Source organism: Triticum dicoccoides, chromosome 4A (assembly GCF_002162155.2).
Source record: "Triticum dicoccoides isolate Atlit2015 ecotype Zavitan chromosome 4A, WEW_v2.0, whole genome shotgun sequence".
Taxonomy (NCBI): Eukaryota; Viridiplantae; Streptophyta; class Magnoliopsida; order Poales; family Poaceae; genus Triticum; species Triticum dicoccoides.
The window spans coordinates 116,008,245-116,020,138 of record NC_041386.1 but is presented as its reverse complement, the minus strand read 5'-3'; the positions used below and the strand labels follow the sequence as shown (position 1 = coordinate 116,020,138).

At 48.1% G+C, this 11,894-nt stretch overlaps 1 protein-coding gene across 1 annotated transcript; it reads right to left on the bottom strand.

The window, feature by feature from the left end:
- Positions 1–838: 838 nt before the first annotated feature.
- On the bottom strand, positions 839–4,161 carry LOC119285318 (ankyrin repeat-containing protein ITN1-like). Its single transcript, XM_037564555.1, has 4 exons — positions 3,903–4,161; positions 2,989–3,813; positions 2,169–2,578; positions 839–2,087 (listed from the first exon to the last, which is right to left on the bottom strand). The coding sequence occupies exons 1-4, from the start codon at positions 3,922–3,924 to the stop codon at positions 1,257–1,259; spliced, it is 2,088 nt and encodes a 695-aa protein (XP_037420452.1). The 5' UTR covers positions 3,925–4,161; the 3' UTR covers positions 839–1,256.
- Positions 4,162–11,894: the final 7,733 nt, after the last annotated feature.

The following is an 11,894-nucleotide window of genomic DNA, read 5'->3' as shown; positions in this document are numbered from 1 at the left end:
GTTGTAAAATTTAGCGGAGCTAAACTTTGCAAGGGCATCTCCAAATGTGGAGGCCGGGAGAACAACTTTTCCATGAACTAAAGAAAAGAGCGCAAGTGTTTTATACTCTCCAAGACGCGGCCTATACCCTTTTATATGTGATCTTTGCAAGATCCGTATATGCGTGAAGCCCCAAACAAAGTGAAATCTTCGGCTGGATCGGTGGTGGCGCACCACCGTACCAGCCTCCTCCTCCTTGAGCTCCCATCCGCCCCCATGAACTTAAGCACGAAGTAAAGAAAAGAAAGACCAGACCACAACAAGTGTAAAGCAAAGGCCTCCTCTCTTTAGCCTCCAAAAAATCCTTCGATGCTTTTGTCGCTGCGGGCTTTCTTCTTCTGAGCCTTTCTGAAATGTACGGTGTGTGGCAGCCACTGAGGGAGTTTCAACTTTCAATGCAGCAACTTAAGTGACCCTTCAACTTGCCGAGCTGATCAAAGTTAATCATGTGGTGGCAGGGACTGACTTGAGCAGACGACCGCGACCCCAGATCACAAGTCAAATGAGCTGAGGCGCCACGGTTATCTGCTCGCAGGAAAACCACCTAATATTGCCTTCGTGACGTTTCTCCACCCACCGGCCCGCAAGCATGCGGTTTCACTCTCACGCACGACTCGCCAGGTCAAGCTTTCCTACCCCACGTCTTGATCGCCCCGTCTCTATTGCAGGCGACTTGTTCGTGTTACACTGTTATCACTACCACTCCAGGTTTGTCCTGTCCTGTGGAAGAGATCATGGAAAATCTTGGCAGTTCTCACGTGCCGTGAAAAAGAGAGCAGCAAGGAGGCAATCGCCAGACTTCACTAGAAGCTTCTAGAACCTTCTCAGCTATCAGATGAAATACAAGGTACAGAGTGCTAAGTACACATACCGACCATTCTGCTACCACAGCATATTAACAAAAGGTACAGAAAAAGGCTGAGAGAAATTTTATGAAGGCCAGCCAGCCAGCCATGCATAGGGAGCACAGCACAGGCTGCATGCATATTCTGATGATCACAATCTATCTGTAGAAGATGTATACAACACGACCGTCGCGTCCTGGCTCCTCCTGCCGATCCAGGAACACCAGCTTATTGGAATGTATACGGTAAAACCCTTGGCACCTGGAGGGTGAAAGCTGTTCATATTGAGTGCCATCCCACCTTTCTTTTTACATCCGTGTCGTGTGGCGCCGCCGAAAACACTGAAGATCCATAGAAGACCGGAGATCACCCTCATATGGCGTATATCCGGTCTATCTCGGAATCTGACTCCGAGTTGTGGTTCCATGAGTTTGAGCCGCTCCGCCTTGTTGACTTCACCTTCTTCCTAATCGACCGCGTGCGCTTGGACTTCACCACATAGTATGTCATCGTGCCGAGCACACTGGCCATGATCACCCCGCCAATGAGGGTCACCAGCAGCGCCGCCCACTTGAAGTGCCGACCCACCACTATGTAAGAGGAGGATATGAATGCCACCGTGGTGCATACAGAAGCCAGCCACATCAACTTGTTGATCACCTCCACAACTCGCCTCTCTGCTTTGGTCTCGCCCCTAACAAGTGTTATCTGGACCACCACTACTGCTAATGATGTGAACAAGGCGATGGCATTGAAGATGAAGAACACCTTGAAGGATACCGCATGCACAACAATTGCTACACCATGGTCGTCGTTGCCGCCTGGCACCGTGAATATCGCAGCAAATGCAACTGTGGCGAAGAGCACAGCCACAACTGTGACAGAGTTTGTTGCATTGTTGATGCCCTCCCTGTGGAGCTTCCTCAGCTCCTTTGCTATGCCATGCACATTTTTGTTGGTTTTTCTGGCTTGCTCAAGTTGAGTGTGTACGTCCTTCTTGATCTCAGTCACTGTTTTTCTCAGCTCATCCCGAGGCTGGTTCAGATCATTTGCTCTCACTGCACCAGCACGGGATAAACAATCCTTTATATCCGCAGACTCCTCTGATAATGGAAGACCCTCTGCTATGTCGAATGCAGTCTTGCGATCCCTAGTCAGTGCATTCACGTTCATGTCCGGAAGAAGCAGAAGCTCATTCACAATCTGCAACAGACACCAGTTTGTGAGACACGAGAAGAAAATTATTGCGTTTTGCGCACAAGATTTAACATGGCAGAAGAATACCTCTGATCTTTTCTTCCTGGTGGCAACATGCAAAGCTAAGTTGCCATTTTTGTCAGGTAGCATAACTATGGCCGGATCAGCATTCACGAGTGCTCTAACAACTGCAGCGCTTGTTCCTTTAACCGCCATATGCAAAGCGGTCTGTCCTTTCTTATCAGTCTTCCGAGCAAGCTGAGCTTCACTGACTAGCAAAGACTTAACTATTTCAACATGCCCCTGACGGGCAGCGAAATGCAATGCATTCTTTCCGTTTGCCTTTGATAGTTCAACCAACCCAGAAACTCGCTCCAGCAAAAGGTTCACTACCTCGAGGTGGCCTCTAATCGCCGCAGTTATCAGAGGAGTCACATTTGATTGGCCAAACGTCTTCCCAAGGGATGGATCATGGTCCAGGAGTACCTTCACAATATCTACAAGCAGTGTTAGATGTCCATCTTTCTTCATATAAATACCACAGAAATATGGAGTAAAGATGAAACAGCATGAATGTTGGACTAATACTTGTTCATTAATTAGCTTGTGTAGGCAATGACACACCGCAGTTATCATACAGAGCAGGTCAATTTCAGCACTGCAAAACTAACAACAATAGGATCCATGGAGATTGATCAAAGAGTAGATTAAAAACACATAAAACCTTGGCTAGACCCATAAAACCATGGCGATCAATTAACTTAGGAATCTATAAAACCCTTTCTTCATGCAAACTATGAGATTCTAGTCTAGACACAAACAAGGTCCAAAGCTCCCGTGTTCCCATGTAAAGAAAGATATGAACAATCAGAAGTGGTTTAGTATTGAAGTGTTTGTGAGTGCTCACCTCGGTGGCCTTCCTTTGCAGCGACATGCAGAGCATCGAATCCTGATTTGTTCTTCCTCGCAAGGCTCTCCTTGTCAGAGTGATTGAGCAGCTCGAGGACGACGTCGATGAACCCTTTCTCAGCTGCGATGAGCAGCGCGGTCTCCCCGACCTCGTTGGGCTCGTTGAGCACGGCGGCGCGGATCTCCGCCACCTCGCTGTCGAACTCCTCGCCAGTCCCGGTCATCTGCGCGTCGATTTCGACGATGATCTGGCGCACGGCGTCGAGGTCCCCGCGCTGCGCGGCGAGGTGGAGCTCCGTGTCGTTGTGCCGGCCCGTGACCTGCTTGACGTACTTCTTCCGGCCCGCCTGGTCCATCCGCTTTCCGGAGTTGGAGAGCACCAGCACGGGCGGCGCCGCGGCCCCGGCCTTGGGCGACGGGGACGGGGACGCGAGCGACTGCTCCAGCCGCTTGCTGGAGCCGGACATGACGAGCGCCGGGCCCTTCGCGGGCGTCGGGGACGAGGACGACGCCGGCGAGTGGTCGAGGCGGTTGCTGGAGCGGGACATGGCCAGCACCGGGCGGCCGGGCGGCTGGTCGAGGCGGTTGCTGGAGCGGGACATGACCAGCGCCGGGCGCGAGGGCGAGGGCGACTGGTCGAGGCGCTTCCCGGAGCTGGACATGACTAGCGCGGGGCGCCTGACCGCCCGCGACGGCGACGGCGACTGGTCGAGGCGCTTCCCGGAGAGGCAGGACTCGAGCGCCCGGCGGCCTGGGGCGACGGGCGAGACCCCTCCTCCCTCCGACCCCGGCGACGCCAACCCAATCTCCAAATCCCCCTCCCCTGCGCCCACCCAACACAGCACAAGTAAGGATCACCACAGAGGGGCCCGATCAGACCAAGCCAAACCAAAGGGATCAGTGGAGCAATACCTCTGTCGGAATCAACGGCCATGGCGGCGGCGGCGGCGTCGTCGCCGGGGACGGGGTCAAGAGGAGTCGGCGCGCAGGGGGCGGGCGGGCGGCATGGGGCAGCGGAACGGGAGGTGGGGAGGCGAATCAAATCGCGAGGGGGACGGGAGCGAGGAGAGGGGCGCGTCGCGGTCTTTTGGCTGTGTGAGATGATGATGATGGAACGAAATCAATCGGAGAAGCGGCTCGGCCTCCGTTTGCTTTCAGTCTCCCCCGTCTGGTGTGTGGGTGTGTGGGTTTGTTTATGTGGATGGCTGGCGCCGGTTTGGTGCGCAGCGCCACCTGCCTGGCCTGACTGGCCATAGCATTTGCATATGGGGGGCTTTTGTCGCTTTCCGTCACGAATTATTATCTCCTGCGTTGCACAAGACCCTGTCGCCCCCAATAACTGAAAACTAGTATTGCAGCTATGAAAAGAAAACTGTATGAGCAGATGCTCTTATTTGCAATTTTGTTTTTAGAAAAGATAAAAAGCTCTAGTATGATTTATGCGATTGCATGGAGAAGATGCACACGGGAACCAATGATTAAATCCACTAATCTTCTCCACGCGCTAGAAATCGCACCCATCACGAATTTTAATTCAAAACCGGCAAAGCACCTGCTTGATTGCCCTTCTCTACACCTAAATGTAGATTTCATTAAAAACCGGTTATGTTGTGATATAGAGTGTTGCTCATGAAACGTAGCCGCCACTGGTGAGAGCAATGCCCCGACTCCGTGTCACTGGGTTCCTTCACCTCACTGGCTACTCTGACGACCGCGCCATGGAAGAGAACCTCATGACTTTGTTTCCATCTACATTTCATAGTCTGGTATCTTAGTTGGGCCTTCGGTTGTAAAAAAAAGGCATTGCCTCTTGTCTAGCGATGGCGATAATGTATAAGTATTCTTCGGATTTCCCACTTAAGTTGTGGTTATCTCCGTTATTGGATTTGGGAGACAGTGTCTACGTCGTCCCTGGTCCTTCTGATATGCACGGGCATGAGCAAAATTATTTGGGAAAGCAGAGCTCATAACTCTAAACTAATCCTATAATTAAATTAGAATACTAACACCCAAATCAAAACTCATGCCTCGACCACTATGCAAGGGCGCTTCATGTATCTTCGTATTGATCTCAAGTTAATGGTCAACTTCTTTCTGTTATTTCCAGCACAAGTGTTGTGGGCATGCAGTGGCTTCGACTAGGCAAGACCGACCCTTGGGGATTGGCGTGTGTTCCCTTAACCGTTTTTATGGGAGACGAGTTTATAGCCTCCTTTTGTCCCTTGAATGTTTTCCTAATGCGGTAGATCGCTCTTTGGTGGTTCGTGTTCCCTCTCTGTCGCAATGGTGTTCTCTTTGACGGCATTGCGAAGGTGGTGGAAGGGTTATTCATGAGATTTTTTTCGATAATGGAGTGTTATTTGGAAATGGTTTGGCTCTGGGTTTTCGATCTACACAAGGCTTATATGATGGTGGCTTCATCTCCGAGGCGTTGCTCCAACTAGACCTTAGCATGAAGACCTCGTCCGTAGGATACAGTGGCATGCCGGCTCCAATGATGGAGCTGCAGCGGTAGCGCGGCTGTGGCTCGTGCTGGGGTCTAAATTTGTCTATCTCTCTAGTAACCTGACTTGTTTTGAGGATAACTTGTATCAATTAAAGTTTTTAATATAAATTCGAAGGCTTATTCGCAAAATATGGTCTGGCAACAACATACTTGTAAACTGGACATACTCATGATAAAAATTACAAACTCATAAGGACACAACAAACCACAAAGTTTTGTGAAGCCGGTATAACACAACTGCACAAGTCAAGGAGTAGTCACCTTGTTTATGATTAGTTACTTCTAGTCACTACTTCTGTTGTTTATTGTTTTGGCAAAAGACCATATATTAAGTACCATGAACCCTTCAAAAAACACCATTATAGAAAACTGAATATATACATCGAAATCACCGACGGTGTCGAAGTCTTCTTCCTCCTACATCCACCGAAGGCGTGTTGTGAGCAAATCCCGTTGCCACCTGCCTTGGTCTTACGAGAGCAAACTTGTTTAAACCAAGGAGCTTCTAGAAGCAGTGACCGAAAAGTCACCGGTGTAGACCAGAAGACGTTGGAGGCCACAATCTGTGTAGAAAATCATCACCTCAGAGAAGAAAATGCCGGAGAGGGCATGCAGAGTGCACTAATTCTGGCAGACGGAGTTGGGGAACACAAATCTTACACAGTCCTCAATGTGTCCAAGGCTGGCCAACCTTCTTCAGTTGTAACTAGAGACGAAGAATCAAGACACTTAACCAAGTTGTCCGCTCCACAGTACGGCACGACCAAGACAAACTTGCAGACAAAATGCCAAACCGAGAGAACCAAATCCGAGATCACACTGTTAAGCCTCCTGAGGATGCGAAGAACTGTATGAGCAGATACTCTTATTTGCAATTTTGTTTTTAGAAAAGATAAAAAGCTGTAGTATGATTTATGCGATTGCATGGAGAAGATGCACACGGGAACCAATGATTAAATCCACTAATCTTCTCCACGCGCTAGAAATCGCACCCATCATGAATTTAATTCAAAACCGGTAAAGCACCCATTTGATTGCCCTTCTCTACACCTAAATGTGTGCTCCATTAAAAACCGGTTATGTTATGATATAGATTGTGTGTGTGTTTTTGCGAGGAATGATATAGAGTGTTGCTCGTGATATACACGGGTGTTTCTCTATGCCCAAAATGTGGGCTTCCGAGATGTACACTGCTTCAACCTGGCGCTATTAGCTAAACAAGCGTGGCGTCTTCTTAATAATCCTGAATCTTTATGTGCCACCATCTTGAGAGCTAAATATTTTAAATCCACTAATCTTGTGCACGCGCTAGAAATCGCACCAATCATGAATTTAAATTCAAAACCAGTAAAGCACCCGCTTGATTGCCCTTCTCTACACCTAAATGTAGATTCCATTAAAAACCAGTTATGTTATGCTATAGAGTGTTGCTCATGAAACGTAGCCGCCACAGCTGAGGGCAACGCCTCGGACTCCATGTCACCGGGTTCCTTCACCTCACCGGCTACTCTGATAACAGCGACATGGAAGAGAACCTCATGACTTTGTTTTCATCTACATTTCATAGTCTGGTATCTTAGTTGGGCCTTCGGTTGTAAAAAAGGCATTGCCTCTCGTGGTAGCGATGACGATAATGTATAAGTATTCTTCGGATTTCCCACATAAGTTGTGGTTATCTCGGTTTTTGTTATTGGATTTGGGAAACAGTGTCTACGTCGTCCCTGGTTCTTCTGATATACACGGGCATGAGTGAAATTATTTGGGAAAGCAGAGCTCATAACTCTAAACCAATCCTATAATTAAATTAGAATACTAACACCCAAATCAAAACTCATGCCTCTACCACTATGCATGGGCGCTTCATGTATCTTCGTATTGGTCTCAAGTTAATGGTCAACTTCTTTTTGTTCTTTGCAGCTCTAGTGTTGTGGGCATGCAGTGGCTTCCACGAGGGAAGACCGGCCCTTGGGGATCGGGGTGTGTTCACTCAACCGTTTTTATGGGAGACGAGTTTATCGCCTTCTTTCGTCCCTTGAATGTTTTCCTAATGCGGTAGATCGCTCTTTGGTGGTTCGTGCTCCCTCTCTGTTGCAATGGTGTTCTCTCTGACATTGCGAAGGTGGTGGAAGTGTTATTCATGAGATTTTTCCGATAATGGAGTGTTATTTGGAAGATAGTTTGGCTCTGGGTTTCGATCTACACAAGGCTTATACGATGATGGCTTCTTCTCCGGGGCATTGCTCCAGCTGGACCTTAGCATGAAGACTTCTCGACTGTAGGATACAAAGTCATGCCGGCTCCAGCGATGGAGCTGCTGCGGCAGCACGCCTATGGCTCGTGTTGGGGATTGAATTTGTCTATCTCTCTAGGAACCTAGCTTGTTTTGGGGATAACTTGTATCAGTTAAAGCTTTTAATATAAATTCAAAGGCTTATTAACAAAATATGGCCTGCCAACAACATACTTGTAAATTGGACCTACTACTCATGATAAAAATTACAAACTCATAAGGACACGACAGTCCCACAAAGTTTTGTGAAGCCAGTATAACACAACTGCACAAGCCAAGGAGTAGTCACCTTGTGTTATGATTAGCTGCTTCTAGTCACTACTTATGTTGTTTATTTTCTGGCAAAAGACCATATATTAAGTACCATAAACCCTTCAAAAAACACCATTATAGAAAACTGAACATATACATCAAAATCATTGAGGGTGTCGGAGTCTTCTTCCTCGTACATCCACTGAAGGCGTGTTGTGAGCAAAGCTCGCTGCCACCTTTGAGCCTTGGTCTTACTAGACCAAACTTGTTTAAACCAAGGAGCCTGTAGAAGTAGTGACTGAAAAGTCATCGATGTAGACCGGTAAACGATGGAGGCCGCAATCTGTGTAGAAAATCATCGCGCTAGAGAAGAAAACCCTGGAGAGGGCATGTAGAGTGCACTAATTCTGGCAGACGGAGTTGGGGGACACAAATCTTACACACTCCTCGGCGAGGCCAAGGCTGGCCAACCTTCTTCGGTTCGACCTGGAGACAGAGAATCAAGACACGTAACCAAGTTGTTCGCTCCATAGTACAATGTGACCGAGACAAACCTGCAGAAAAATGGTAAACCGAGAGGACCAAATCCGCGATCACACCATCTTCCACAAGCCTCCTAAGGATACGAAGAAACTACATTGGAACGAGGGCGAGGCGGAAAGACTTTATTCCATGCCGACATTGACATCATCATCATCATGTCACCATTGAATTGATTTTGTATTCTTAACCCTACCACCACCGGATCAAAGCCTTGGGGTCCCCACCCTACCATCATCGAAGTGACAGGTGAAGGGAGAGGGAACCCTCAAATACGATGGAGGGTAGCAGGATAGATCGATGGATGTCGCTTGTCGCCTAGTTCATGGAGCAGGAGCATAGACTATAATGTATCTACCTAAGTCGAATCGACTTGATTGTCATTCTTAAACAAAAAGCTAAAGCATATGATAGGCCGGCCACTTTGAAAAAAACTTGTGCGGAACAATGATATTAAAATTCCAGCTCACTGGGAATGCATGGGTTCGCTGGGAATGGCTCAATAGGATGCAAGCCAAGTGACCTTGGTAGGGTATTTCCATGGTGCTGGATGAAGCATCTTGCAGGATGTTCAACATCTTGTCCCTAGATAAAAATGGGATGTGGTCCAGAAGTGTAGTTCTAGACAAATAGATGGATCAATGGTCTTGTCATGGTGGATCTCTGTAACACCCCGGGTGTAACCTACCTTATTTGTATTCCCACTCTTGCCGTTTCCGGCACTAAGTTATGTTATTCCCTCGTTGTCGGGTTTTGTCTCAGTGTTGTTTTGTCTTTGTCATGCATCTCACATCATGTCATCATGTGCATTGCATTTGCATACATGTTCGTCTCATGCATTCGAGCATTTTCCCCGTTGTCCGTTTTGCATTCCTGCGCTCCTATGTCCTCTGGTGTCCCTTTCTACCTCTTTTTCGTGTGCGGGTGTTAAACGTTTTCGGATTGGACCGAGACTTGTCATGTGGCCATGGTTTACTACCGGTAGACCGCCTGTCAAGTTTCGTACCATTTGGACTTCGTTTGATACTCCAATGGTTAACCGAGGGACCGAAAAGGCTTCGTGTGTGTTGCAGCCCAACACCCCTCCAAAGTGGCCCAAAACCCACCTAAACCTCCTCCATCATCTAGATTGTTCGATCACGATCGCGTGGCCGAAAACCGCACCTCATGTGGAGTCTCCTAGCTCCCTCTACCTCTATAAATAGGTCCCTCCCCGAAAATCCCGGATCTCCTCTTTCAAAACCCTAAAAACCGCTCGCGCCGCCGCCGGACGTGTCCGTTTCCGGCTGGACACGTCGCGCCGCCGCCCCGCACCAGTGGCAGGCTGCCACGTGGCACCGCAGCGGTCACCTCCGCCGCCAGCCTGCAAGACCCGTGGCCGGCCCTCCCGCCGCCCGACCGGGCCGAGCCACCCCAGCGCGCGCCGCCATCTTCTTTCCCGTGCCCGACGCCACTTCGCCCCAGCCGGCCGCCACGTTCCTCGTCGGCCGGAGGAGAGTTCTGACTCCGGCGAGCTCCCCTCGCCGCCCGAGCCAGCGACTACCCCCGCCGTCAACCTCCATCGCCTCAGCGCCGCCCCGCCGCCTCGGTCCGCCGAGCTCCACCACCGGATCCGGCCTCCTCCCTCATCTCCCACGACGAACTAGGACAGCTACAATGTTTTCCGATGACCTCGGTTTCCGCGCCCGATCTGGATCCAGATCTAGATCCACCTCGGTTGACTTTTTCTCCCCGAAACCCTAGTTTTATGCATGCTTTGACACATCATAACTTCCTCATCGTGGCTCCGATTCGTGCGTGTAGCATATCAAAATATTCGTCTCAACGGGTACATCATTACATCTCATTACATCATTCTCATTTGAGCTCATCTTGATGCCCGAAATGCTGTTGGAAGAGGGCTATGTGATGATAGTTTCAGATCCTTTCAGCAAATGCACTTTTGTCATTTTTGCCATGATTAATGTGTGCATGTTATGATCCTGAGCTCTACATGTGTTTTGAAGTATGTCATGTTATCTTATAGGGGTGTATGCCATCTATTTTTGTGATCCTTGTGGTGACTAGCACAAGCATGCAAAGTAGCTTACTCAATGATGCTAATTTCAGGGACTTAGAAATATTCTAAGTCTCTGCCGTGTCATTATTTTATGCCATATGTTGATGTTGTTTCCTAGTGACCCGTGCCTCTTTTGAGCATGATCAGTAAGGATGTTTTGTAGATAATGTTGTGCTCTATCCATCCATGACTTTGTTTGCAATTATGGAGCACCCTAACTTGAGTCAATCGAGTTCTACTTTTGCTATAAAATGTTTCTGGCAGATTGTTAACATGTTTAGCAATTTTGCCGAGCTTGTTGTTGTTGTTGATCCATGTATGCTATGTTGTTGTTCTTGCCATGTCTAGCTTCTATGCTATGTCTACTTGCTGGGTGTATGCTTAGTTTATCATGCAATTCCTCGTAGTGAGTGCATCGAGCTCGTAAGCATGCCTACTCGTTATCTGTTTTGCCATGCTCCAGTTTTTCACTAAGTCTGAATCTGTTATCGATAATTGCTATGTTCATGTGGTTGCAATTGTATTTTCTGATCCCTTTTGGATTATGGTCAGTAAGGGACTTTTGTTGTATGCCATGCCTTGCTTTGTCATGATATGTTCCTGTAGCATGTAGTTATCGTGCTCTAAACATTGCTTGCTGATGTTAAATTCCTGACTTGTTGATAATTTCACTAAGTCTGAAACCTGTTATCTTTTGCTCTTTTGCCATGCTTGTTTGAACCTGTTATTGAGTGAATTAGCTATAGCTCAGTGTTCATCTTTTGTCAAGAATCATGAGTGGATCCCTGCCATGTATTTTGTTGCCATGTTTGAGCGTAGTAGTTTATTTATCTTGATGCATTTAGGTGGTCTCGTGCTGATTATCGCAGATCGGTGCCATATTTGTTTTGCTTCCCATTTCCAAACGGTGCATCCAATTCCGGTGATCTTTATATCGATTTTGACCGAAATCAACTTCTCTTTCCAGTGGCACTCTTGGATTTCCATGTTGAGGCCAGGTTCAATCATTCCTTTGCAAATCATGCATATGCATCATATATCGCATCCCGCATATCATACCATGTTTGCATCGTGTTGCTTGAGCATTGCACGTGGTTGATTGTGTTCCTTTTTGCTTGTTGTTCTTGCTTGGGTACAGCCGGGAGACGAGTACGTGATCGAGGAGCCCGTTGAGTACGCTTACGAGGATCAAGACAACTCTGAGAACTTTGCAGGCAAGATGACCATACCCTCGAAATCACTTCTATCTTTGCTTGC